General features: G+C 37.4%; 2 protein-coding genes across 7 annotated transcripts in view; one reads left to right on the top strand and one right to left on the bottom strand.

Annotated features, from left to right (window-relative positions):
* The window catches only part of MOK (MOK protein kinase), a 27,647-nt gene extending 1,228 nt beyond the window's left edge, over nucleotides 1-26,419 (top strand). The window contains 16 exon segments of the mRNA XM_041418731.1: nucleotides 1,625-1,682; nucleotides 1,684-1,706; nucleotides 3,280-3,350; nucleotides 6,089-6,170; nucleotides 6,820-6,868; nucleotides 7,745-7,859; nucleotides 7,862-7,913; nucleotides 10,171-10,270; nucleotides 10,782-10,884; nucleotides 10,887-10,905; nucleotides 11,008-11,050; nucleotides 12,205-12,388; nucleotides 12,391-12,404; nucleotides 12,464-13,312; nucleotides 14,440-16,329; nucleotides 26,380-26,419. Coding sequence (XP_041274665.1) covers nucleotides 1,625-1,682; nucleotides 1,684-1,706; nucleotides 3,280-3,350; nucleotides 6,089-6,170; nucleotides 6,820-6,868; nucleotides 7,745-7,859; nucleotides 7,862-7,913; nucleotides 10,171-10,270; nucleotides 10,782-10,884; nucleotides 10,887-10,905; nucleotides 11,008-11,050; nucleotides 12,205-12,388; nucleotides 12,391-12,404; nucleotides 12,464-12,559 — 1,009 coding nt within the window. The 3' untranslated portion in view covers nucleotides 12,560-13,312; nucleotides 14,440-16,329; nucleotides 26,380-26,419.
* Nucleotides 17,587-27,960, bottom strand: part of WDR20 (WD repeat domain 20) — a 45,999-nt gene continuing 35,625 nt past the window's right edge. Inside the window, exons 4-5 of one of the 6 annotated variants that reach the window (XM_041402052.1) lie at nucleotides 24,630-24,760; nucleotides 17,587-18,571 (exon numbers count right to left, since the gene is read on the bottom strand). In XM_041402052.1, coding sequence (XP_041257986.1) covers nucleotides 24,671-24,760 — 90 coding nt within the window. In that variant the 3' untranslated portion in view covers nucleotides 17,587-18,571; nucleotides 24,630-24,670. Of the gene's footprint in view, nucleotides 18,572-20,175; nucleotides 23,378-24,629; nucleotides 24,761-25,082 lie in introns of those variants that run through there. The other 5 variants (XM_041402042.1, XM_041402057.1, XR_005952474.1 and 2 more) reach the window with 5 other exon arrangements.

The following is a 27,960-nucleotide window of genomic DNA, read 5'->3' as shown; positions in this document are numbered from 1 at the left end:
AAGGGAACTGTGCCTTCCTGTTTGGCACTGGGGGGTCACTTCCTTGAGTACTTTAATTGATGTCACCCACTGTATGAAATGGTGCCTGGCCTCTGGGTCGAGGGTGAAACGATACATGAGCAATAAATAGTTGATTTCTGCCTTGCCAAATGCCCTGAATATACTTGTGCTGTTTTTCTTTTATCTGTAAATAATAATTGGAGGAAATGTGTCAGTCCTCTCCCTGGTAATACTTTTTTCAGCCTCGTCTTAAGTACTGTTGCAATGCAGGTTAAAACCAGTGCATTTATCCTTAGTCAATTTAGAGCATTAGTTCTCCTTCATATTTGCATTTATATTTACATCCATCATCCAGATGTTACATGGTCACAAAATAGGTGTTTTTTATCAGTTAGGAAAATAGAGGAGAGGGTTTGTGTAAGGAGGCATAGACTTGACATTGTCCTCCAAGTGTATAAGAGCCAACCAGTGCCTCTTGGGTTACTGATTTTATATTCTCAGTTAAATATATCAAGTTCCTAATGAAATCACTGGGAATGACTCATTTGTACATACGAAGTGAAATGGGACATTTTGCTCTTAGGTGAGATTTCAAAATGTAACTCAGAGCTTCAAAGAATATCAGTTAAAAAAAGAGAAATATCTTCAAGTAATGTGGCTTCTATTCTCTGTTACATTGGTAGAGATCTGTTGGTCCATTTATACACTACCTACAATTGACAGAATTGTCCACTTTATGATCAAGACACTATTCAAACTGTTATTTAATTATATTTTGTATTTAAACTATCTGCTTAACTGTATCAAGGGCAGATGTTTACAACTCAGTGGGAAGGCACTGCAGACTCTCTGTCATCTTTTCATCTAAAACATCTTTTAGGCTTTTAACCCTTTGATAAATTGACTGACAAATTCTTTTGATGAAGTGAACTCTGTTAACAACAGACAATAACATTATTTTAAACAGAACCTGCCCATACATGATATTTCTCCTCATTTCAAAGTGGAGAATATTGTTTTGGTGTTTAGCTGTACGTCTGACTGGGAAAAGATTCAATTTTGTGTGCATTCAATAGTGTGCAAAGCTCTTTGTTTCCTGCTTCCTCCCCAGAGTTTCTGTAGCATGGGTTTTTTGTTTATTAAAGCCTAGGAGGGCAGTGAAATAATATACACAATAATTGAATAGTGTCTATTTTTCATGTGAGAGGTTTACATCAAAACTTAATTTTAAACGTTAAATTTGGCAATGCGTCCCACGGAGCAATGTTGGGAATGTGTGCTGCAGCAGCACAGAGTAAGCAGTACAATCCATACTCTTATGCAACACAAAATTCCTGCTGGGAGCTCCTTGGCATGGTAAGTGGTGTCTGGGGCACAACACATTGCTGGTTTTCCTCTTGGGGTAAACCCAGCTACTCCAAGCTGCAGGAAGGAATAAAGCCATTTACTAATTACTGATCTGCTCAATCAAGAAATCGGAAGCAAACAATTTATCAGGCCCTGCCTTTGAAAGTTCAGTGACAGACTAAAGTTCTGACAGCCTCATGGCAGGGGAAAAAGCCAACTGTAATGCAGTCCTTGGCTGCAAGGCAGTCTTCCTCTTTTCTGTTGAATTCAACTTCAGTATAGAACAAGTGGGATAAATACAAGCACTGAGGAGGCTGACTCCATATCCTGCTATCTTTGTGTTTACATAAAGTTGTTTTGTATGCATGGTGCATTGATTTCTTTCTTCTTTATTCCTGTGTTTGAACGATATCCAGTCACTTTTGGGTCTAGAGACAACATGTAGATTCTTAACCAGCCTTCTGAGTTTGAAAAAGGTTTCTCAAAATCTGCAGTCTACGTGTCTGCTTTTGTTAAGAAAGTCTGATGTAGCTCTTGCTTTTTGTGTCTCTTTTCCAACAGACCAAAATATTTCAACATCAGTATTAAAATGAAAATCTAAACATATGTTAAGCATAGTTAAATTTCATCTCATCATATGTAAGATTTGCTGGTGATTTCAACCCGCGTCCCATATCCAGTTAGTGCTTTAACTGTACACCATGGCTCAGTACTCTGGTTAGGCACACTCAGAGCTTATCTGCTGAAATAGCCTCTGGTACTTAAGGATCTTGGCTTGACTTATCAGTTTGAGCTAGGGATCAAAGCAAACTATTTGGCAGTATCATTTCAAAGGCAACTTTACAGACACCCCTGTGTGAGTAGTTGAAGTTTAGATCTCAGAGTTAGGCAGCAGCTGAGCGATGCTTTTGGAAAGAGGTGTCAGTGATGAAGTTGGGTTCCTTGCCTCATTAAGCACTTCAGTCTCTTCTGGGGACCTGTTCTGTCTCCCAGAGTGATCACGTTTTATGACAGCATTTACTCCATTACTGCATGGTACATTTCATCACTGTGCAGCAGCAGACATCCTTCATTACTCAAATACTTGACACAAAACTTGTTGACTGCTCTGAAACATTTTTCCTCGCCCTTCAAGCTGTCTTATTTCTCTGTTCAAGGCTGTACAAGTACTACACCGTTATTGCCAGTCCCGTTTTCTACAAATGCACGCGAAGGCGCTAATCGTGTCAGCAGCTTGGCTTTCTGGAATTCTCAGCCTCAGCTGCTGTGCTGTGAGCTAAGTGTAATCCAGCTGGCCAGCCAGCTTGCTGAGCTCCTGCCAGCTGAACTGCACATTGTACCCTCAACCTTTTACTGGCTGGGTTAATACAACATTGCAGGGCAGGTGGACTGTAATGCAATTATCTTGCAAGAAAAACTGAAGACCTAAAGATGTCTGCCTCTGCAGGGCAGTGAAATGGAAAATAAAGTGTCAGATGTATTACATCATGATGATACTTTAAATTGCTGTTGTCAGCAAAATAGTGATTCCAGCCAGATACTCACTGCCATGCAATAGAACACTACCGGAGTTCCACGTAGAAAGTATTTTCACATATAGTGCACTGGCTTCCCTCTCCTTTATTCTAAGCTTGTATCACTTAATTTACTGGAAATTTCCTGATACTGAACAGAGTGATATGCCCAGAAAACATGCCTTCAGAAAGCTTCACCAAATAAATCAGCTGACTTCTGCAGTGGGTGCTTTGGATAGTGTAAACTAAAACTATGATACCTCAGATGTAAGTTTTGAAACTTCCATGAGACTGTATCAATTAAAAATTAAAATGTCCATTTTAATACTGATTAAACTACCTACTTTTTTTCTACACTGTGGACAAATCAATGGGCAAGTTTATTTCTAGCTTAAAGTCTCCTTACTTGTTTCTGCAGGGATGAAAACCCTGGCTCCCTTTCACTGCTATGTGAATTTATGGCCATGACTGTTTATGAGCTGATAAAAGGTATGTAGCATATGCTTAAGATACATAAACTCTCCTTGTGTAGATCACAAAGTGGAATTAATTATTTTTCACTTGGTTGTTCACTGTTACAGATTATAGAACTCATAGGGAATCTTGTGCTGTACTGCTTTACCCTTTCATTTCTTGCCAGTGGAATACACCCAATTGTTTAAGGCATGGGTGCATGCAGTCCATAGCCATCTATTCTATAGTCAAATAACCTTGACTGCAAAACACAAAATAATTGCTTTATGTTACAAAAAATAAAATTTAAACAGATTCTTTGTTAGGTCAGGGCTACCGTGAGGTATTAAGAAAATTATTCCCATTTGTCTCAAAACCAGTGAATCAATGAATAAGGATTTTCAGTTTTTATACCTAGTAAAAAAGCCTTTCACTAAGTTTTCTTTATAAAATAACATTGTTCCCTCATAACTCCTATGTTTAAAAATTCTGGAGCTGTTTGTCAAAGCAGGTCAGAGACCATAAAGCTTAATGAAGAGTTCCTCAAAAAAAAAATTCAAAACAAAAGCTGATTTATATAAAATAAAATGTTCTTATATAAACAGTAAAGGAATTGGATACAGCAAATGAAGGGGCTTACAACTCATAAGTAAAAAAGGATTTTTTAAAATGAGTAATTAAGAATTTGTAATGTCTTAACAATTGGGAGTTTAATTTAAATAATTGAACATGCAAGTGTCATTCAGTGTAATACAATAAAGACTTGCTCCTGAACATGACATTGGTGACACTGACTATTCAGATCTCTAACAAAAGGAGTAACTCTGTTTCTGACCTAGATAAGAATGTGAGATTAAAATGGAGTTATTTGCTGATTGCTGAAGTAGATATTAGTGTGTAGTAGTTTTAATAAGGCATTTTGGGTTTGCTATATTTAGCATGGGATTCAGATGGAAATGAGAATCATCATTTCAGTATGTTCTGATTTTTTTTTACTATTTAAAAATACAAGTTCTTTCAAAGTTTTCCAGAAGATGATTATTTTCACACCACTTAGTTGTAGTAACCTCCTTTTCTATGGCATAGTGAATCAGTTCAAAATGAAATCTGTGTTCAGTAGTAATCTGAAATGCTGCAGTTAGGGATTATCTGAACATTCATCTGAGTTTACCTGAACTTCTGTAAATTGCTGATTCTTCTTCGTGGTCTGAATTTTGAGTCTGGACTGTGTTTACCATGATACAGTGCCTTATTTTTAATGTTGTATAAGGTAGTGGCACATGGGGTAGAGCTTGTCAAATCACAGAATATAATAGGAAAGTGAACTGGACTGAAAATGAATTTTTAATTTGACAAGGAGTATGGAGACACTTCTGTAATTAGGAGGACAGTTCACTGTAATGCTGCTAATGTAGAAAGCTGATACTTTTGTGTTTTTTCCTTAAAAGAACAAGAGATCCCTGTTACTTCAATCAAGCTTATTTGTCTTTACACAAAGTCCTAATTGTTTTGCTGTTAATTTATAGCAGAAGCATTTAATAACTGAAAAATAGTCTTGCCCTTTATTTAATCAACAGCAGTTTGGTAATTTAAAGCAATGAAAAAAGTGGTTGAGAGAGAGGTGTGGAGGATTTCTCAAGAGAAATTATAGAAGCCTTAAGTGCCACTGCCTTAGGATTCACTGTACCATTACTGCCAAATAAGGTTTCTCCAGTGATAAATCTGGAAGTAGAAGAGCATCTGCTCCAGATTTTTCTAGTGACATGTAATGAAAAAGCAATTGAGCATGACTTCTTTTTACAAAGGCCCAATTCCTTAAATACGAATAATAATCTAAATTGATTTGAATAGCTGCATTTTATAATATCTTTTCCACTATAAATGACAAAAGTCCTGATGTTGAAAGCACCATTTATCTCTATGGGGGCACTACTACTACAATTCCCAATGTAAATGGTACTCTGTTCCAAGAGCTTTGTGATCTAATCCTGCTCCGTGGATTATGTGGCTGCCTGGAGCAGCACTGTAATCAGCTGGGAACACAAGTCTGGCTCTGGGCTCTGGCCTCAATGAGTTACTGTCCTGATAATCTCCCTCCTCCTCGCAGCCAATTACTCATACTGCTGTCATCACCAAGATCAGTACCTGCTTTGTTTGTCAAAAATGTGATCATTTCTGCCTCTGTTGATGGCAGTGCAGCGTTACATAAAGGCATTGCAGCAAGATTAAAAGGCCTTTGGAGCCTGTAAAAGAAAAAAGCTGAGCACTTACTGAATGGCTCTGAAAAATAGATAAATTTTATAACTGTAATTATTGCCTAACAGGAACAGTAAGTTAAACAACACAGGTTAGCCTTGAATTTGCAATTCAGATGTGAATCACAGTCTTTTAACTGTTGTGGTAACTTGAGGTGACTGATACAAATCTTTAATCTCAAGGACAATTACTTTGAGTAGACAAGAAATGAGATATTTAGAAGTGAAATATTGCAGTTCTGCTAGAACTTGGGAAAATAGATACTGCAGGTAATACATGCAGTAAAAACTAAGGCATCTTACAGAGTGTTGAATTGAGCTATTCTGGTGCATAGTGAAATATAAATTATGTCAGAAGTTGAGTGGAAAATGAACTACAAAGCTAGCTATAAATGACATATAAAAGTAGTATAATTGAAAAAGGTGATATCAATACACCTCTGGAAGCTGAAGACTGATATGTGTATTCTATCTGTTCTTCATGCAAAAGGACTCACACAACTTGAAATTTTATTCTAGGAAGGAGAAAGCCATTGCCTTAAAAAAAAAAAAAAACAGGAAACATGTAACAGATATGCAAATCTTTAGATTGTGTACATAGGTAAAAGACCTGGTTCAGCAAACCAAAAATTGGTTCAGCAATATTTACAGCAAATGTAGCATACATTTATTTCAGGGTCTTCTCTAGGCAGAAACAGCATTGTCTGGGGCAGCTGCCGACTGCTGCAGGGAGAGAAAAGGCCACGGCCCAGATAAATCCGTCTGCAGCAGAGCCCTGGGAGGCAGCAGCAGCCAGAGCTGCTGCCAGCACCCCGAAGGAGCTCCAGTGCCTGCTGCAGGAAGCCTGCTGGGAGGGGATGGCCTTGCAACCCTCTGGTGGCCCTGGTGAGAGCACAAGCAGAAAGCCTGGCCTCCTTCCTGGACTTGCCCATTCCCCATTCACATGTAGCTGTTATCTTACCATGATGGTAAAATTTAATTTTTCACTATTATGTTGATAAGTTTGAAGAAAGTGCTGGTTTCTTTAAGTTTTTTGTTGTTTTTTGTTGGGTTTTTTCTTGTACATTGTAAATAAAGGGAGTTCATTTCAGTATGTTCTGATTTGTTTTTTGTTGGGGTTTTTTTGTTTGGTTGGGTTTTTTTGGGTTTTGTTTGTTTGTTTTTGGGGTTTTTTTATAAATAACTGGAAGCACTGATAATATTTATCTTTTTACTGAATTCTTCTCTCTGCTGTGTTTGTGTTAGTACAGAAATGGGATATTTCAGAGCGATGAGCAACAAGAAAACATAATAATAAAGGTAATTAAATTTATGTGAGGATATTTAACTAAGAGTGAGGTATGTATTTTTCTCGTTACCCTGAGAAGGCAATGTTTATTCATGAACAAAAGCACAGTTTTTTAAGAAATATATAGTCAGTTACTGTATTCCTGATCTAGGGGAATGAACAAACAGTTTTGTTACTGGCTAAAAACTGAAATGACTGAGATGCATTACACCCTGTATGTGTTCCCTCCAACCTAAGAACCTGTTCTTTACCCTCTGTTAATATTTCTTTTCATTTCTGTGTTAATCTAGACACAGGAAATAGGGTTCAGTTTTACAGCTCTTTCTTTCTACATTCAATTCCTACATTTAGTGGCAGTTACACAAACAAAAGAGAGCAGAAGATAGTGGCTTTCAGAAGATTTACTTGTAACCATCTCTCTTTACAGTTCCAGAAAGTTATTTTGCTAATGTTTGAAAAGCAAGGATTTTTAAATTCAATTTATGAAATTTTATTTTCTGAAGATAAATTTTTGAGGCATACAAGTGTACAGGAGAAGCCAAAGCCACCTATTACATCACTGCTAAACAGAACTCTAATAACTTAACCCAGATGTCCTATTTAGCTTTAGCAGCCTTTCCATCTGTAATAGTCCCTGTGCTCTTAGACCTTTCTTTTCATGATGTACAGAACAGTATTTGAATTCCATACTATGGGCACAGATATCTTCATGTCTGAACCCTTACTTACTATTTTAATGCAGTTTTACTGCTGTGATACTACCCCTGGATTTTGGAAAGTTTCTTCTTAAAGTAATCTGTGATTTCTTTTACAATTACTGTTTTACAGTCATTGCTTGAATATTTTACTATTTGTAATCTGTGGAAATACTTTATTTATTTTTGCAGCAGAACACTCTGAAGTTAAGAGATTTTGGATCTTGTAGGAGTATCTATTCTCAGCAGGCACACAGTACCTCCCCACACTGGTGCTGAGCACCTGAATGTTTGCTTACAAATGGGCTCTATACAAAATTGGCATGTGGAGTCCTGGCTGTGTTTTCTATGAAATCACAAGGTACTGTGTGCAGTGGAGGGTTTTGCTTATCATTAATCAAGATAATCAAAGGTAAATAACTCAAATTAGGAGCATGTGGTTTGGATAATATGATCTTCGTTTCCATGGATTTGGAGAAGCTTCTGTGCTTAGTGTGCAGGGTTCATGAGGCAGTAATCCATCTGGTCTGGCACTCTCTTCACCCTGTGGCATGTTAGTAATAGAGCAGTTCAAGAGAACACAGTACAAACAAGTGTGACTTACAAAGAAACATTTTGGAACATTTTTCCCCAATCGCTTCGTATTTAGTAAAAATGTATTTTCTCTGTTTTATCTCTGTGTAGAGTATGGCTCATTTCCTCTCATGAGCATCACAAACTATCCTCAGTCTTGTTAATGCACTTAATGGTAAATTTTTTGCCACTTTTTTTGGACTTTCTAGTACTTTCTGCAAAAACAGAGGAGATTAGAGAATACTCTTCCTCTGATTTACGAATTTGATTTACAGTATAGTGTATCTAAGACTCCTGTGCTCTTAAGATCTTGTGTGCTGGTATATTTTGAAATCAAGTTCTGATGAAGGAAGAATTCAGGAAAAAACAAATTAAAGTCTTATAAGATTTTTGGTGATGATAAAACTATAACTAAAAAAATTTGTCACTGGTCTTCAAGAAAAAAGCAAAAATACCCACCATGAGTATTTCTCCAATATCTTTGTGCCCTAGCAACAGCAGCAGTTCTTTATTCTCCTCCCACACTGCTGTCTCTGATATGCAACCAGGACTGATAACATTTGCTTTGCTTCTTTCCTCCTCCACATGGCAAGTGCAGCTGCTGCCATCACCATCACATTAAATGACAACCATTATGCTTTGCCTGCTAACTTGTAGAAACATTTCTACTTCTCCAGCCAGAAAACTGTTAAAAGAAAAATCCCAAATGTGGCAGTACTCTTGCAAAGTAAATTGGGACCAAAAGCTTTAAGAATGCCTCGTTTTTTCATTTCAACTTGAATCAGCTGGGCTTTGTAACTTTGTAAGAAAATTACATGCTGCAAACTTAAGTTTTCTTAGGGGAAAAACCCAAACCTGAAAGATATTTCCTTGTAGTTTCAGCTTAATGTAAAAAATTTCACTCTTTTCAACCACTGAACGTTTACAGAGACCTTACAGGTTTGTTCAGAGAGGAAGCAGGGATGTTTATTGGAAGTGAATGAATTACAAGGGATACAGTCTTGCCAAACTAAAGGCAATTATGGACAGGTTTGTTTCTTTTTCAGTGCCTCCTGCAGTTGTTGCTGTTGAATGGTTGCATAAGCCTTTATGCTTTACAGCACATTGTGTAAGAACTTCTAGTCTTTTATTCAGCCATGCTGATATTTCAAATCTTGTTTCCCTTTCTGTTCCCTATAAATCATGATTCCTGGATCACACTTTTCAGTGGCTTGCACAGTTGTTCTTGAATTTGTTACAGTTTTACATTTGACAACAGCACATTTTTAGTTCACACAGAAGCTAGTCCCAGCTGCATGTCTTGATGCAGCTGCACAATGTGAATCAGACCTTTTTTCTCCTTCCTCTAAGCTTTATGAAGACAGAGCAGTGTGCAGCCAGCTGTTTGACTGAATTTGCAAACAGTTAAGAAGAAGTTTCTCATGTCTACAAAGGGGCTGAGTGTTTTGCTTTCAAGAGTCATGTGGTGCTACTGAAGTGTTTCGTGAATTATAAGCCCAAAGAAAAAAGCAACAAGTGCAGGAAATAAATGTTACTGGACCCGACTAAAGTCAGATTGCTCTAATATGATAACAATGTTTTCAAGGACTCTGTGCAAGTTTTATATTAACAGAGGATCAAGCTCAGGAATGCAGTTCAAATTACCACCTTTCCAGCATTGCTGCTTGCAAAGAACCTGTGCATTAGGAATGGAGTGTTACAAATACATTTCTATGTGCATACGCAGCAAGAGGGACTGCTTGATTCTGCTGTCTTAAAATGAGGAGAGCACATTGTCTTCTAGGATCTGCCACTTTACTAGAAGCAAACAATTCCAGATCCATTGCCCTTCACCACAAGGGATGATCTCTTTACATATTTTTCCCCAAACCAGCAGCTGTGTTGCTCTGCTCACATTATCCTCCAGTTGTTGATAAGTATTAAACTGTCCACAAATTAATAATTCTAACATGTTATCTTCCTCACAAAAAAAAAAGTTTTTTTTAATCAAAAGTGACAGTTCAACTGCGTCTTCTCTAGTGCTAATATCATCTCTTACCTTGCAGTTTCCAGCCTCTTTTTCTTGGATGTAATGAGCTGGACCACATCTCAAAAATCCATGAAGAGATAGGCACTCCTGGTAACAAAACCCCAAAAGTTCAAGCAGTAAGTATACACTCCCATAGTTACTAATCTCACTGTTTCAATACCCACAACAGAGCTGTACAGCTGTGTGCAATTTCTGCTCAGGAAACCACCACAAAAACCTAAATCTGTGCTGACACAAGAGCAGTGTCTTCTATCCCTACCCAGAGACAGCCACCCACTCATGAACCTTACAGGCAGAGCAGAGGAAATCTGAGCCTGTCTTGATCTTATTTGGCCTTTTATTTCCATAGTATCTTTAAGGCCAGTGACATACATTTTTAGGAAAGAAGAGGGGTTTTTTTTAAGTACTACTTACTTTTCCCTAATGAATGATTACCTAAATAAGGTGAATTCTTTCTTTTCAGTAAATTGTAACCCTCTCTGAATATGCATGATTAAATGTTTTTCTCAGCTTGCTTAACACAGGTCAAGAATTTTGAATTTTGAATCCTCCCTTTAAAGAAAGGAAAAGGAAAGTCTTCTGCACAGGTCAAGAATTTTGAATTTTGAATCCTCCCTTTAAAGAAAGTCTTCTCTTGTGCACAAATTACCTTTTAAAGCTTTCTATCTCCTGTATGCAATGACAAAATGTGACCCCAATGAGAGAACTGCTGCCCATCAAACCTTACAGCACCTTATTTTCAAGAACTCTGGCAATTGACTTCAAATCACTTCAGTTTTGAAGACTAAAGTCAAAAGGTGAGGGGAGCACTGTGTCCATGTTTCAAGTGGCGTGAAATGAAATTTGTTTCCAGTACTAGTCCTTGTCTTGTCAATCATGAACATAATGCAGTCAACGTAGTTCTTTGCATTGAGTCCAAACCTTACCTAAAACACTGCTGATACTTCTATTCTTTTTGCCCCCACCTTTTTAAGACAGCCAATACATGAGCTTTAATCCTGCACAAAAAAGTAAGAGTAGTAGGAAATACTTCAAGTACATCAGTATTTGTGGCAAATTTCAAAGGCAGGTCCAAGACAGGTAGTATTTAAGTGGAAGAACTGTCAGCCCATTTAGAGAAAGTAATTTGTAGCATTGAGCTTGTTAGCTAGAAACAAATGTTTTACTTAAGCTGATTACTTGGGTTTATTCTGTCTGCCTAAACACAGATCTTTATTTGGTCTGATGCAGTTCCTCCTCCCCCCAAATCCCTGACATACACAAGTTAGAATTTAGAAGCTCTGATACCTCATAATGCCCTCCTAGACTCTTGTTTGAGTTGCTGTTACTTAAAGGGTCAGCTCCACCTTTATTTTCAAATATCATCATCCTGGTTTTGATGCCTGCCTTGAGTTAAAAAGTTTTCCAGATGAAGTGTGGCAGAGACAGGAATTATGCTTTTGCCTTTTCAGAGCTTCAGTCTACATTTTGAGCAAATAAAAATATTTTTTTTAAAAACTTAATTATCATGTATATAGATGATATTGGGGAAAATTATAAACATGCATTTGACATGAAATAATAAATAATTAAAATCTGATTTAAAAATTCTGGCAAACTAAAACTTTGTTTATATATCAACTGTGTGAAAAATACTCTATGTATTCACTTGCTGTATCAACAAAGTGAGGTGGAAGTTAGTACCACATGGAAAACTTTCAAATACGGGTTTTTCTCAAAAAAACCTCAAAAACCTCCACAAACTAGCAGAGAACAATTATAAATTATTTTCTGCTGTACATTGTTTTGAAAGCATGAACTCTCCTACAGGAGAAGCCACTTTTTCCACAAATTGAGTTCTGGGATTCATCAGGGTAGGTTTTCTATGAAGTTCCTTTAGGCAAGATTTCAAGAGACATCAAGTAAGGCAAGTAATTTTTAAAAAGGAATGAGGTGAAGTTGTAATTGGCTGAAGGTTTTTTAATTTCTCATTATTTGAGGGTTCTCTTCTAATTGTATTCCTTAAGATGTTCTCAGAAAGAAATTTAATCTTGTTTTTTTATTTTAAAAGCATTCTCTCGGGAAAGTAGGAAAAAAACCAAATCAACAACATGGGCCTCCACTGGGAGAATTAACAGAATTAAATTTTTCTGGAGTAGCCAAACTGATTTCCTTTCCTACTCCTACATTGCATTCAGTTTTCTGAAAACCTAAGGAAGGTGGTGGAACCCCTGTGTTCCAGTCTGTCAGATTTACTGATCAAATATTGAGGTGTAGACTCTCACTTGCCCACTGAAGCACATTTGAAACTTCTGTTGTTTCTTCAACAGTCTGAGAAACAGAAGGCACTTCAGTCTTCCCTGAAACATTTCCATTTGCCTGCTATAGAAGGAATAGAAATGAGGAAAAGCCTGGCTATGCAGTGAGAGAGACCCAGTCATGCTTCTTTGTTAGAGATCTAACAAGAACAGCAGTGCCTGATTTTGTCTTGCTCTGACAATTTGTAGGAAAACCCCACAAGGTTTGAGGGCTGGTTTCCTACCATTTTGATATTATGTTCCTGAAGGGGGTCAATATTTAATTAAAGCATTGTTCTGGCAGAGCACAGAGAGTGTTCTGCATTGAACTTCCTAAGTTCCTTTTAGAACCTGGTGGAGGAGGAGGTTGGTTAAAAATAACATGAAAGGATTATTTGAGTTCAAGTATTAGGAATGGAATGTTATCTACAGAATTTAAGTTTTCAAATTGTATTACAAATGACAGCTAACTGCTGTATTTTTTTCTTAGATTTAAGGGTTTGGGGTTTTTTTCAGTTAGCCCTGGAAATTATTCCCCTCGTGTATTCAGTAACTTCCACCTCAGGTTTTACTGAGAACGTGCAAATTGTTCAAATATATGAGATACTTGATTTTCATGCAGTTTCTGTAACTGCTGAATATTTTTATGTAACTATAATTCAAAGCTAAACCAACTTTTTAGCTGATTGAAAAGCAAGTAAAACTTAGTCATAGTTTGCTTCAAACCATTGATCTTAATATTAATCAAAAGTCTTAACAGGGACTGGTACTGGAGCCAGTTGCTTAAAAGAGCAGTGAAAGCACATAGCTGATCATGCATCAGAAATCTGGCACACGGATCATCAGCAACAATTTAACAGAATATTCCTATTATTAAATAAGGTAAGAGTTAAAAGGCAACATCCTTATCTTGCTAGGAAAGAATCTTTATTCCAAATTGATACCACTGATTTTTAAATTCCTGAGATCTAGAAACTTGCATTCAATAATTTGCAATACTTAAATTTGGTGATGTGTTAGAGAACATTTTGTTATTTAGAAAACCAAAGTCTGTGCAAGTCAAACTTGGCTGAGGGTTAAAAATCTTCTGCCTACCAAGTGTGCATGCAAGACAGGTTTGGCAAATAACTTTTTTGAAGGTTTTAACAGTTATTAAAGTTACTCTGCTCATAGTGGGGAAGTGATCATCATTCTTTTCCGTAACCAAACCCTGAGCTCTGGTGCTGCTGTTCAAAAACCCAGCCATGAGCAGGAGGCAAAGGGCATTTTGTGAGAGGTACTGCTGTGGGGAGCACCACAGAAAATGGGGCACTGGGAGGAGCACATCACATCCAAGTCACTTAGCCAAACCTTAGGCATCAATTTGAGATTTGTGCTCTAGATCCAGACTATTTATTCTAACCAATTAAGACATACAATGCAGTAAAATACAGGTTAATATCAAGATCTTGTAAGAGTAAAAATTAAGCCTGTTATGTTCTCAGCTCTCTTGAGACTCCACAGGGTTGTGTGTTTGTGAAAATAATTATTCCTCTCACTCATTTGAGCTCTTCCAGTAAGTAGGCTTTTTGCTGTGTTTTTGATAGTTTTTGTAAGAAGAGGCATCTCAACACTTGTAGGATTCTGTTGTGACTGGATTAGATCCTAATCCTTGGCCAGGTCAACTTTGGACAACTTCGAGCATGCCCAAATTCTACACTGAAGCTTTTCTGTGTGGAGAAGCTCATGAGACTCAAGTTCTTTATGAATCCTTTTGACATCTACTGCTTAAAAGCACTTGTCTAACTTATGTTTGTCTTCATGTTTAGAAGATGGTGTTATTATCACATACTATACTGAGGATCAATGTGACATTTGTAAGGAGATTCTTGAAAATGTGAAAATAGTCACAGGGTAAATGTGGTGCAGCCTGTAGGAGTATTTGATTTTGATTCAAATTTGACTATCCAAGTTAAATATCGTGCACCTGCATCATGTACCATTGCTCAATTTATGTCATTTCTTCACAGCAAACTTTCAGAATCTCAATAGCAAGAATGGAAAAACATTCCAACCTTGGCAAGAATTTGTATAGAATTTTGCACTTTGTTCAATTTGCACTTGAACAAGGCTCTGCAGGGAAACCTCTACTGCTGCTACTTGCACTAGGTGTGCCAAAGGAAGAGCACATTTCTCTTACTAGGACTGAACAAACACATGAGCCGAGTTTTAGTGGAGGAAGTGCTTTCCACCAGTAGAGTGAAAACACTGTAACAAAGGGAAACAGGAGAACACAGTGGTACAGCTGACTGCTCCTTGTCATTTTATTGAAACTCCTACTGCATGGATGCTGCTTTCCCCCAGTTCCAAGCAAAAAGTGTTCTCCTGAACACAGTATCTCCAAGAGCAGTGAAGGTATGTAAAACCACAGTGACTGGCTGAAGTTTCCTGCTCTGTTACATTTCAGTGAATCATCTCCCCACATCTGTATGCTTTCATGTTAGCAGCTCATACTGATAGAACGGAGAACTTCAACAAAAGGCAATAGAGTATTTGTCTCAATACTTACCATAGGGATTTTTTATAGACAGACAGATGTGTGAAAGGTATGATGCTACACTTGGAAAATGAAATTAAGGACTGCAGGTCTATAGGCAGGCAACACAGTGCAACAGCAACCTCCAAGTTCTTACCTTTGGAACACTGAGCAAAAGGTGCCATGAGCTTATCCAGGGTTTTTTCCAGAGAGGAAGATGGTGAGTTGCTTAGTGCTGATATATTTGGAGTGAGCATAATGAGTAGCATTAAAAGTGATGGTCTAAAAATAGGTAACTAACTGGATCCAAGGGAGCTTACTCTCCACTGTTGTTAATTTCTTACAAAAAAAAAAAGGACAAATCCTACTACCCAAATTTGGTGGATTGTTCTGACTCAGATCTCCCTTACCTAGCACTATACAGGAGGTCAAAACTCAGATTATCAAAACTATATTCTTGATGGAGATATATTTATTGTATTTGATGCTTCCCATAATCAGTTTCTGGAAGCCTCAAATCACAGATGCTGAAGTTTAAGTATTTTGACTAAAAAATATAAAATTCCATCAAACTGCGTTCTTAATGATTTCAAAAGTGTTATTGCCACTGTTTGCTTCCCTCATTAATACGTACACCAGGTAGGTGATTATTCATACACTAGGAAAAAGATGAAGTCAGAATTTTTGTAAGTTTTAACCTGGAAAAAAAGGGCTACCAGAATAACATCTGGTGTATTATCACATTCTGTGTATCTGAGGCTGTCCAACTGTTATAATGGGAATGGCAATTTCATGTTCAACAGATCATTTTCGCTATAAAATTGCAAATCTGAAGTGAAGAACCACATTGGAATTTTTCTTCATGTTGTTATACTTTCAGGTGGATCTTACTCAGTTTGGCACATACAGTACTTCAAGGATATTGATTTCATAACAAGTTCCTCGCTGTTAAACATCTGGAGACAATTTACACTTCTCTGGCTGTTGGATGAATAGGCAAACTTGAGTTTTCCCACGTGCTTTATAGTTAAAATACACCCAAACTTTAAACTACAAACTGGCAAGTATAGTTCCTACCCTCATTCTTCCAGCTAAAATTCCATACTGAGATTATCTGTGTTCTGCTCACTTTTAATTATTTTTTAATGTAGTAGGAAAAATATTTTTATTAAAAACTGTATCTACAGTAGAGGTCTTAAGTTCCCTCCAGGTAAGTTATTAGTATCCTGTTTCTTACTAAAATAATTTTTTTCCATATGGAATAGAGTGTGATATGGGCAATTCAAGCTTCTAGATGACTGCCCTAATAGTAAAGAAGAGGCTGAAAAAAGAAAACCCACACACATTCCTTGTGTGCTGCTGGACATACCCTGCCAACACGGATGTGAGTAGCTGCTGTTGTTCCCCTGATGCTGGATATTGCAATTCTTTTCCTACTGGTTTTGTATTTTTCCAGCTGAAGGAAAAAGTCTTTTAAAGTTACTGCATATTTCTTCAACTGTTTCATTTTGACTCAGACCATATGAAGCACTTACACAGAAGAAGTCTACGGGGAGATAACTACACTAGTTTTCAGTGATGAGGTTTATCTGTACTTTAACAGTTAAACCCACTATGTTAATAAAACAAAACTTCTGAAAAATAATCCTGCTCAGTTTCAGTATTTTCCCCATTCCTCATATTTTAGAAGAAGACAGATAAGAATTGTAAAGCACAGCTACATCTTGAATAAAGTAGGGAGCTAATTCCCAGTTTATAAACAGATCTGGCAGTTCTCTACATGCTGGCTGCTTTGCAAGGGTGAGACTTAGCTAAAGCTACTGCAGTTGCTTCTCCCCAAATGTTCATTCATTTCCTGAAAACAAATCACTTTTCATGCCAGAAAATATCCTAAGATTACTTGTAATTAAAAGAATTCTACTCAGCTTTGTTGGAGAGCAGGAAGGGCACTAACTTGTGCCCACAGACACAGTATGTGCACCCTCAGGCAAGTTCATGGTTCTGGGCAAGCAGCCTCTGTTCTACTCTGCCTGCAGCATTCTGCAAATCCCAGCTGTGAACGTTGCTGCATAATAAGGGAAGCATATGATGGATTCTTCTATTCTCTGTCAGTCTGGGGCTGGACATGGAGGGTTAGTCTTTGCAAGAACTACTGAAAACAAGTTAAGTGGTGTGTTGACTGATTAAAAATGACAAGCAACATTAACCTCTGCAAATCCACACTTATGGATGTCTATCCCCATCACACTTATCAGTTTAAGACCATTGAATTATAAATGAGATGCCTGATGTAAGACAAATGAGTCTCAGAAATGCTACTCCAATATGTCAGCCCAGTTTCTGATGGACAAGTCAGAAAGTGTGTACAGCTACTGCTGTGGGATCTTCCACTTCCCAGCTCCACATGCACGGGACCACACAATAACAAAATCCTTACCCCGTGAAGTTGCCTGTCTGTGAAATTGCTGCTGTGTGATGTATTTAAACTGCAGGATGTGTTTGGGGATAAGCCATTAAGAACAAGAACAGAACAACTGTATTTCACTTTCCTAACTGAAATTCAATTCTATTAAATATGAAGCAATGTTCTAGGTAAGATATTTTTGAAAGGAATTTGTTCTACAAAGTTTAGGTAGTATTTCTGTACCAAACATTTAATTCAGCAAAGAACTGGTTACATCAAAAGTGATTGGATTTGAACAGAAAGTAAACAAAAATGCATATTCAAGATAGTTTAATATGTATTTTCTGAATTAGAAATATCACTTTCTTAAATGAATGAGAATTTCTAGTGTAATGATCCATTCCTCCCATCCCCCATCACTGAATTACATTATTTATACATATAATACAGAGCCCATTGCAGTTGGAAACAACAATATTAAAATAAATGTTTAATAGATACAAAGGATCTTTTCTCCACAACATAGTTTTTCTGGTGTCTGGACACCAATTTTAAAGTAATTCTCTATAAGCATTAAACTATTTAAGTGCAAAACAATTTTTTTTAAAAAAATCTATGATTGCAGCATCCATCTTCCTGAAAAACATTTTGAAGCCAGAAAGTAATGACTTTCATTTTCCATGAGTGCATTCCAGGCTGTCTTCTAGCCATCTCTGGTTAAAAAAATCAGTGCAAAATAAACAATGGTGAAGTACTAGTTTAACCATTGAACTTACTTGAATTTAAGAAACATATCTTATTTTACACTATATATATATATATATATGTATATCTTTTATTTATATATTTATAGAGAGATTAAATTACACTGGACTTGAAAAGTATAAAGAAAACAAAAATGTTACTACTTTTTCCTGCAGTACTAAAGGAAGCTTTTTGCTTTTTCTCCAATGCAAACTCTTCCTTGGGTGAGCAGCCTAGCAGGATCAGCTGTAGTGAGAACTCCTTACATTTGTCCTTTGCAAGTCACTATGTGATTCACATAATTCCATGTTTACACTCTGCCACATTATAATTTGTGATGCTCTTTGCCTGAAGAACAGCTCCTGGTTCCACTGCCATTACTTCTTGTCCTGTGTTCAGAGATTTGCTAGCAGTAGTGTGATGGCTATACTACAGTTCCACTTGGAGAATTGGCCTGGTTTTGGGATGACAATAAACCCTGCAAACAAAGCAGTTTACATTAATCCAGCAAGAGAACCTGACATGAATTTTATAAAGTTCTTAACCTGAACCTACAACGAGTACAGTCGATTTTTACCAACACTTGCTTATTACTTCAGACATCAGCACCTTCTCTCCTACAAAGGCTCTAAGCCACCACGATCTCACCAAGCAGCGCACAAAGAGCTCTCAGACAGGAAGAACCACGTGCGTTCATAACACGGAATGGATCTGATCCCAGCATTTGGTTTAATCTACCTTGCACTTGGAGTCATAGTGAACTGTGAAACTTTAAAAATCATACACCAAAAATGATCAGCATTTTACTGGGGTGGTGTCAAAACCTATTCCATTATCAATATGTTTGACACCTGACCTGATACAGGGAAACACTCCATCTCTTATGTGTGGTTGAGTATTACAAGGTTTGAATAGAAAAACAGATCATCTAACCAAATATTTGTTTTGGTAATTTTAAAACAGAATGAAACCCTCACAAGAGTTCAGTAGAGATTTCCTATTACAATTTAAGTTCACACTCAGGAAAACTTGGTACCAGCTCTTCTAACTACCCTGCCATTCAAATCCAGAGACTTATTTCACACACGGCCCCACGGCTGCGCGGTGCCCCTCACTACACAGAGGCTGCTGCTCCGGGTTTCAGATTAAACCCCTGCGTACCACTGGACAGACTCCATTTCAGACTTATGCATAGTAGCCACTTTTTAATAATTCAACTAAAAGTAACTTTATCAGGCTTACTTAGGAAAAGGATAGTGTCAAAATACAATTTAGCCTTTTAAGGTCATTAGTTAGTTGTACCTAGTGCCAGCAGGCCAAGGAGCATGCTGGCAGCTGGAACTGGCAGCTGGAAGCACACCAGCAAATATCCCCATGCAACTCCTCACCTGGTAGGTATGATAAATGCACTTTCAGCAACTCCTCTAAGCAGCTCCCAGCTTATGTTCTTACCTCAAAATTAAGATTCTGGGACTCAGATCCATCAAACTAGACAAGATCAGGCAGCAATTAGCATACAGAAAAAGAGAGAATTATGTCACTTCTTCAGAATCTACAGGAGCTCTTTCAAACTTGGATCCAAGAACTGAGAGGTCATGATGATGGAAGTAAACCTGACCTCAGAAGAGGAGGAAAGAGGGGAAAGAGGGCCAGACTAGATTCAAGTCATCAAATTCCTGTTAAAACCAAAGCCTTTCTTTTTAAAAGAACATCTAATAATTTCAAACATGTCATGAACCTAGATAGTTTGTAGGATTTATGACAGACTGCATTTGCATATGGTCCATGTAACATTTATATATAACAAACCACATGGAACTTAACCTGGTGCCTTCCATAGACCTCACCTGATGGAACCTGAACATCTTTATTTGTATTTGTTTATGCAGGGATATCTGATTAAAACACTATTGAGGTAGACTGAAGTGGGTTGTTCTTTACATTTGACATTCAGGATGTGCAAAGATCTTGCATATTTCATGAGAACAAAAAGTTTCCTAGTTATTTCTTAAGGACTAGATGGTGAAAGAAGGCAGAACTTTAGAACAAACAAGCCACTGAAGCACTACTGAAATTTTTACCAGGGAAGTTTTGTTGCAAAGTGACAAAGTTGAATCAGAATTCACTAGTTCATTACTGAAGCATTCTTCACAAGTCTATTAAATCCAGCAGCAACTGGAAGGTCTTTCTTGTCAGAAGATTACATCCACTAAGCAACTTTGAAGTACCCTGGAAAAAGACGTCCAAAGGTATTATTTTCAGTTTTAATTAAATCAGCAATCCAAACTGTTCATATCAAATATGTGCTTTATAAGCACACAGGAAGCTCTAGGGACGGCATAATGTCAAGTCTTTTTCAACAGGCTCATAACCACCCTATACAGGAGAAATAAGCTCTATTCTAGCATTGGATTTACATTGTAACACAACCAATTCTTGGGAAACAAAATGAAGTTCTTTTCCTAGGATTCCTCCAGAAACTGGCAGCACATACTGCAATTCAGTGTGATGCCTCATTCCCCGTGAACTATCAGCCATTCTAGAATGCAAGTTCCAAGACTAGGAACAAGGAGTCAGTCCTGGTTACATCTCATAGGTGGTGAATGCTCCCTGCTGTGAAGAGCAGCAGCTCAGTGCAGATGGCTTTCAGTGAGTACTAGGAATTCCTTCTATTTCAGTCCTTGCTCTGAATTAATTCTGCAACTCTGAGCAGGCAAGCCAGAGGAACACTGAAGTGGAAATAACCTCAAGACCAATATCCTTGTGCTTCTGCAGATGGAACAAATGTATGCAAGTACTGCCTTAAAACTTGGACTAGGCTATGATGCCATTCAGAAATTCGCTCCTAGGGGAGAGACCAGAAAGTTTGTGAGTTCTTCCAAGCACTTGATTTCGGAAGACATCTTAAATGTTCATACAAGAAAAGCAAGAGTATGAATTTGGTTTTTAGGCACGTAAGTTTCACCAAAGGTGGTGAGTTCTCAGTGGGTCCTGATTAAAACAAAAATTCTACAGCATTTTGCCATTGTTTCAGAGCCTTCCAAGCAAGGCTATTAACAAGGTTGTGTTTGGTGATAGAGGAAAACAACCTAAGAAAAGCAAGTTAGGGCTCAAATAAAGTTACTGCTTTGATACAAAAGTTCACAGTAAATCTCATCTGTGATACAAAGAGTGTGGGATTGGAACAGTTGTAGTTACATTCTCTAGAAGAACACGATGGGTAAGGTAGTGAAAAGATATAAAAAGCTCCTGGCCTGCAAAGAAAGAAGAAAGCCATTAGAGTGTAGTGCTTTCTGTGATGGAACTACCCAGTCTGTCAGGTGGGAAAAGATGAAACAAAAGCTGCAGCAACTTATTAGAGCAACAGCCAAGTCAGCCTGTTTAACAGCTGTGACAGGAAACAGGGAAGAGCAGAGCCACAACAGCTGCAGCTCTGCCGCCTGGTGCAGCAGCTTCGGGCTTAAGGACAAACAGATCCCACTGAGCAAGCAGCAGGAACAAATTAAGACACTGCTCAAAGTTTTGTAAATAAATGTAGCGTTTTATTAGCAGTAGTATTTTGTCAGCATATGAGTCTAGCAGGCGTGGGAAATGGAAGAGTTATGAGATCCAAGACAGGAATTTAGTAAAACAATATTCATCCCAACCTCAGAGAGGTGGCTGCTGTCATCTTAATGGGACACTCCACAGCTGAGCAATGCAGCTTTCAGAGGATGGGGTGATTTTTCCTAAGGCAGTCAGTGCTGTGAGTACTGAACACAGGCTGCTTCAGCTCTAGCTGCTAGGGCTGTCTCCTGTTTATCCGCGCGTTCTCTGACTTCCTGAAGCACACAGGACTTTGCACATCTGGTAAAAATACGCTGGCATGGGGCGGAATGAAAAGCTGTAACAAATACAGTCAGGAAGGCCATTTGCACCCGAGCTTCGGGCACTCATTTGCTGGGGTCTGTACGCTGCAGCAGCACGAACACAAACCCTGCTCCCCATGCATGGCATTGTGAGGAGAAGGGTGGAGAGATTTTGAAAAATTCCAGATACAATCCGAAGTCTGGGGTTTTTTTCTAATGACATGAAACACCATGTTTCACAAGAGAAACTAATTCTATGAAAGATCAGCATGTAATTGCTGTATTAAAAAAATTTTAAAAAATTAAAAAAAAAAAACCAAAACAAACAGGAAGGCATTGCAATATTAAATAAGAAAATAGTAAGCAGTAGCCACTGAATTAATATTTTCTTCATTTAAATTAAAAGATGTTTAATTGGAGCCAAAGGTGCAATCATACACAGTTTCACTAATCTAGATAATAAACAGCAAGTCTGGACATGCAAGCAGGATACAGAAAGTGCATGTCTCCTTCAGGGAAACAGCTCTGCTGGCACTCAGAACATGCTGGATGTCAAACTCTGCTCACCTTTTACTTTCTGGTTTGAAATTGAAAGTTAGAAAAAATAAAGGAAAAGGTGCAACATAACAAACAATCCAATGTAAAAAAAGAAGTCTCATAGTACACTTCACTAATGCAATTAAACCAATTAAAATATGGCTGAATTAACAAATGCCCATACAAGAATGGTACTGGTTTGTTAAACCATTTCTACTATTGCCAGTATGTAAAATAATGGGAAGTTATTATTTGAAAAATACTGCAGGAGTAGTTTATTCTTGTCCAGAACTGTGATATTCCTGGATTAATTAGGGTTACTAGGTAACTAGAGTTACAAAGTAATCTGGACTGAAGCTTTGCTTGAGAAAAGAGCCCATGGTCCATTAGAGTGTTTGAACAATAATACACCAAAACCAAAGTGAGGTTTCTCGTATTTGTTTAAAATTCTGTAGTTAAATTAGCTGAATTGGTTTTAAGACTTGCATGAACAAAATCTTCAAGTTCTTTATCCAAAGAATAAGTCTTTAACAGCAAAAGTTTCTGAACTGCATATACTCCCTAAATCACATATTAATCTAATGGAGTAATAAAATTAATTTAATAAAAATGCTCAGGAAAGCACATGCTGTTCATTCACATAACATGCTACAGAGAAGTATTCTGTATGGGATTTAGGGGGATATAGCAAAGCTGAACACAGTTTGTGTGTTCACTAAATGGGCTTTTAAATTTGTATTTCATTTGCCTTTTTTTCTCTGTTCTGATAACATTACACAAAAGTATAAATACATAAATCATTTGACACCAGACCTTATAAAAGACTGTAGCACCTTTAGGGTTTCACTTGCAACTTCTCTTCTGTGTATATAAAGGAGTTTTTCTCTTAACAGAGGTCACTGTCAACAAAAAAAACCAAATTCAAGGTTGGTAGAAAACCATCAGTAATTAAAAATCTGTCCAGTGGCTCTAGGTGAATGGAAGATATGCAGGTCCAAGAGGAAAAAAAAAAAAGTAAGATGCACCTACTTGGGTGCTTGAAAATGCAAAAAGGCTTTTGCCAGCAGAAACCTGACCTGGGCTCAAAAAATAGGACCTTAAGCTTCATTCAAGCAGTAAGGGCTCACAGGCTTATAAACTGTTGTTCCTCTACTTTCCTCAAACTACAAAAGTCAGTAAGGTGTAAAATTTTCCGTTTAGAAAATAATGAAATTGAGATAAACCAGGGAAAACCTCAGGGAAAAGCATATGACTTAAGGCAACCCCATGTGAGTTAGCAGTAAAGCAACTGTGGTCTTAGCAGAAGAAAGGAGGCAAATGAGTTCGATAAGGTTGAGCAGCACCTACCTAAAATCCAGCTTCAAAACCCAGAAAATAGCATTATCTTAAAAGTTATTTCCTTGAGAAGTTAGTGCAACATTATGAAAGGCAAGTAAAATGATACCTTCATGTTTCAAGACATATTTTGCCAAATACTTTCTCTGACCACAAAACCTGTGGAAGCTGGGTTTTGTTTCAGGCTCACACTATTGAGAAACTGGTTTGACCAACCAGTTCTTGCATCATTTGATGTAACTGGATGTTCCAGAAGCGTTCAAGCAGATTTCATTTTTTCCTTCACTAGCCCCTGTTCTTAAATATGCATCTATGTTCTATGTACAGATCATCACAATGGTCAATCAATACCTTTGAAGTACCACAGAGTTCTCAAGTTTACATAAGATGATTGCCTCAGCTTTAGTCTACAGAGTACTTTTGCATAAGAGACAAACAAGAGTCCTCCCTGTCAGACTAGACCCAAAGTAACTCACTTTTACACTGAAATTCCTCAAAAATGCCTCTGAAACACTTCAGTAAATAGCATTTGTTTGGCTTTTCTTTGTTAACAAAGAATCACTGCTGCAAAGGTGAGACAATGCCTAACCCCTCAAAAGGAAGGGCAACGTCTGAAGTCTTCACCTAAATTTGCACCAAGAAATTTTGCAGTCAAAGTTTTAGACTAGTTTATTTTAGTTCAGATGAGTTTCATGCTAGACTATTTTTTCTAGACAGAAAATGCCGGAATCATCGGTATGAGCCATATCCTCGGGGCTGTAAGTTCAGCAATCATTAGGTAAACACCAAGATCTAAAGCTGGAATAAAGAACATACCCTGCACCAGAGTCCACAGAGGAAAGAGCTCCTGTAGAGTCCTAGAAGGAATGACGACACTCTGCCCCAGCTCCTACCGGACAGGTGTGCAGAGAGAATCTAGATACAGCCATGTCTGTGTTCTGCTGAATCTGAGTTTGAACAAGTTTGAAAAGTGGTTTGGTAAGCATTCTGTTTAATGTTACTCTAGTCCTAAAAAACATAGCTACCTTGAGCCATGACCTTATCAGCAAGCTTAAACATCAAAACATCTGCACAGTCTTGAGTCAAATTGAAACATTTTCTCAGAGCAGATTACAGATGTGATCAACGTCTTACTTCAAAGCATGGCAAGTTAACAGTTTCATTGTGGCCGTTTGTTCAGCACAATGTGAGAGCACAAGACCACCTAAGCACTGCAAGATACATTAAAACTCAAATGTGGAAAAGACTATTGAAAGTTATCTACATTTACAGTTCAATCACACATTTTTATTTAACATCAGTATACAGAGGACAACCCCAGCAAGTTATTTTGTAATGTCAAGTATTTAGTAAAGTTCTTCAGCTGTAACAGTGACAATAGAACAGCTAAAAATAAGCAGTATGAAACAAACATGATCTTCTTAAAATTATAAATATACCAACAATACTTCTTAAAGCTTAATTATTGCAACAGTTAAATTAACAATAGTTCATGTTAGAAAGGCTCTATGAAATTTATTCAAGTTGTCAAGAAATTAGATGGAAGTGTAAAAAGGAAATACATATGAATTTTACTTTTGATTTTCACTAAAGGTAGTCAATACAATTTTGTACAGTATCACCTAACATGTCAATCTTTAACAAACTCCAGTATACAGAATCATAAAATGCAGAAAAAATAGTTTAATCTTTACATGTAAATTGACAGTAAATTAACTGACACAAATTTTATTATTGTAACATAAGCAGGCCAGCATTTTAAATATTAATTTAGTAGTTTTATGTTGTTAAAGGGGCAGACATATACAGTCATTCCAAGTACATACTCAAATTTTAAGAGGTGATAATGCAGAACATGGGTTTTCTAGAAAGTGTTTAGTAAAAGTCATGTTATTTCCTAATCCAGACATCCTCATCATAAAGCCTTTACAGGGTTATGATCTCTCCTGGCTTTACTGGAGCCACTTGTCACACTCCTCACACACGCACACACACATACCTTGCTATAAATATCACACCAGTGTACTCTAGGTTTAATTCACCCTGATAATGTGGGTATGCCATGTGCAACTTTGCTACTGTGCACATTACAGAAAGCTTCAAATTGTAGCATGGTAACCTGAAGTTGTATAGCTGTGTTTCAGTTTAACTATAATCATCCCTGAAGTTTATACAGATACCGTATCACGTTGAAAGAAATCTATTTGATAGTACTTAAATACCAGCAATTGAACTTCAATTGTAATGATGAAATGCTCCTTTCCACTGAGGAAGAATTAGTATGTATAGCTGCTCATCTCACTCAAATATAGTACATGAATGTTTAAGTACTTTCACTAAAACAGAAGTCATACTAAAACATGATACTGTACTACAATTGTAGTTAACTAGAAAATTCAAGGATGTTATAATTTAAGTCTACATTTTCCTGTACAATAAGTCAAATAAATAAATTCCATGTGCATTTGTTTTACAAAGTGGTAGGATGTTTCTCTTGCTAGGTTATACACTGCCATTTCACCTGGGGGTGCTTTTGGCCAATCTTACCTTGAGCTTTCTGACACAGGGAGCTCACCAGCAACTTTCACTCACATAAAATGGAGTTGCTGCACAGACAATGAACAGTCAGTTCTGAAGTCCAACACAGAAATCACGTAAGTAGTTACTCTAACCACTGAGTTCAGAGAAAACTTATTTTGCATATCCAAGTACCACTTTGGGGTTTTGTGGGTTGCTTTTGTTGGGGTTTTTTTAATTGCTTCAGCAGATCCTGTAATTCAGTTTGACGTAGCTATAAAGACAGCACAATAAAGTTTACTTTTGTGCCTTCCAAAATCTGTTTCTATATTTCCAGATTAATCCAACAGTTCTGTAATCCCATTTAGGTTTCCCATCAAGGCCTGGGAAAGACAGGGGTGAGAAACGACAGCTAATTGTCACCATGTTGAGAAGAAAAGCTCATACTCTTGTTAAGGCAACCTATTTTTCTGATCGCCCTGAACCTTCTTTCTCAGAAACCAGCTCACCAAAAAAAAAAAAAAAAAGAAAAAGAGCGAGAGAATAAAAATTTGAAACTAATGAACCCTGAGCCTCATCCAACTTGTTCCTAATTGAATTTTGCCCTTCACTTCACTGAGCGGGAGTTGGCAGAGCAGTTCTGGAAGTGCAGTGCAAGAACGGTACATCCCGTGAGGAAGCTCAAGGTATGATTTGGTACACACCGAAGCAGTAATTTGGAAAGTTTACAAACAAACTGTCAGGACAATGTCAGCACTGTACAGACTATCAGCTATCACAGGGATCATGGCTGAAAAGACACTTCTGGACTTATTTTCCACTCAGGGCAGCACAAGCCCAACCAGAAAAATAAACAGAATTTCTCACACACTGTCAAATTATCCAGCCCATGTTTCGATGGCTGTTGGAAATGAGAGGGAGAGGTAGCACTGGCTCAATGGAAATTACATTAGACACTGCAAGCCTCTTCCCTTTTCCATCCAATTCTTTCTTTAGGCTGGCAGTGGCATCAATTTAATGAAGGCCTTCTGAGGCAATGATGGAAGCAGCAGCAAGATTCAGAGGCTTTTACTCTACAGAGTTGGCAGACAAAAAAGTGACAGAGCTTTAGGATCACTTGGGGAGCCATATGTCAAAGGAAGACTAGAAATAGCAACTTTAAACCCCAGAGTAATGGGACATCCTAGGATAAAACAGCTGGTGAAACAGAAATGATTTCTGGTGAAACAGAAATGATGGTATATAACCCAGTAAGAAAGACATCGCCATGAGTGTTTTATACTTTGACAATTCTCATTAAATAAAATTAAGTGCTTTCCTATAAACAAAAAGGATGCTCATAACGTCCTTCTGGCACAAGTATTTTCCTAACAAGCCCTGTAAACATGCCACCAAAATTTAGTTTTTACCAGCAGAGTGAGCTCACTAGAAATGCAAGTGAAATCAGAAAAACAAATTAATTTGTAGATTTCTAAGTAAATACATCCTAAAGAATATGGCATTTACATCAGTGTGCAATATATTAATTTTGAAAGTGATAACTTCAGCATGAAAATTACTTACCTGTAGTTAAAGTTTTCCATATTGGCCAATACATAAATCCTGATTTTTGGTACTGCATACTTTATCT

The sequence above is a fragment of the Onychostruthus taczanowskii genome, unplaced genomic scaffold (assembly GCF_017590055.1).
Source record: "Onychostruthus taczanowskii isolate IOZ18803 unplaced genomic scaffold, ASM1759005v1 scaffold1, whole genome shotgun sequence".
Classification (NCBI taxonomy): Eukaryota; Metazoa; Chordata; class Aves; order Passeriformes; family Passeridae; genus Onychostruthus; species Onychostruthus taczanowskii.
Note: the sequence above shows the minus strand (reverse complement) of the source record. Positions and strands in the feature narration are given on the sequence as shown.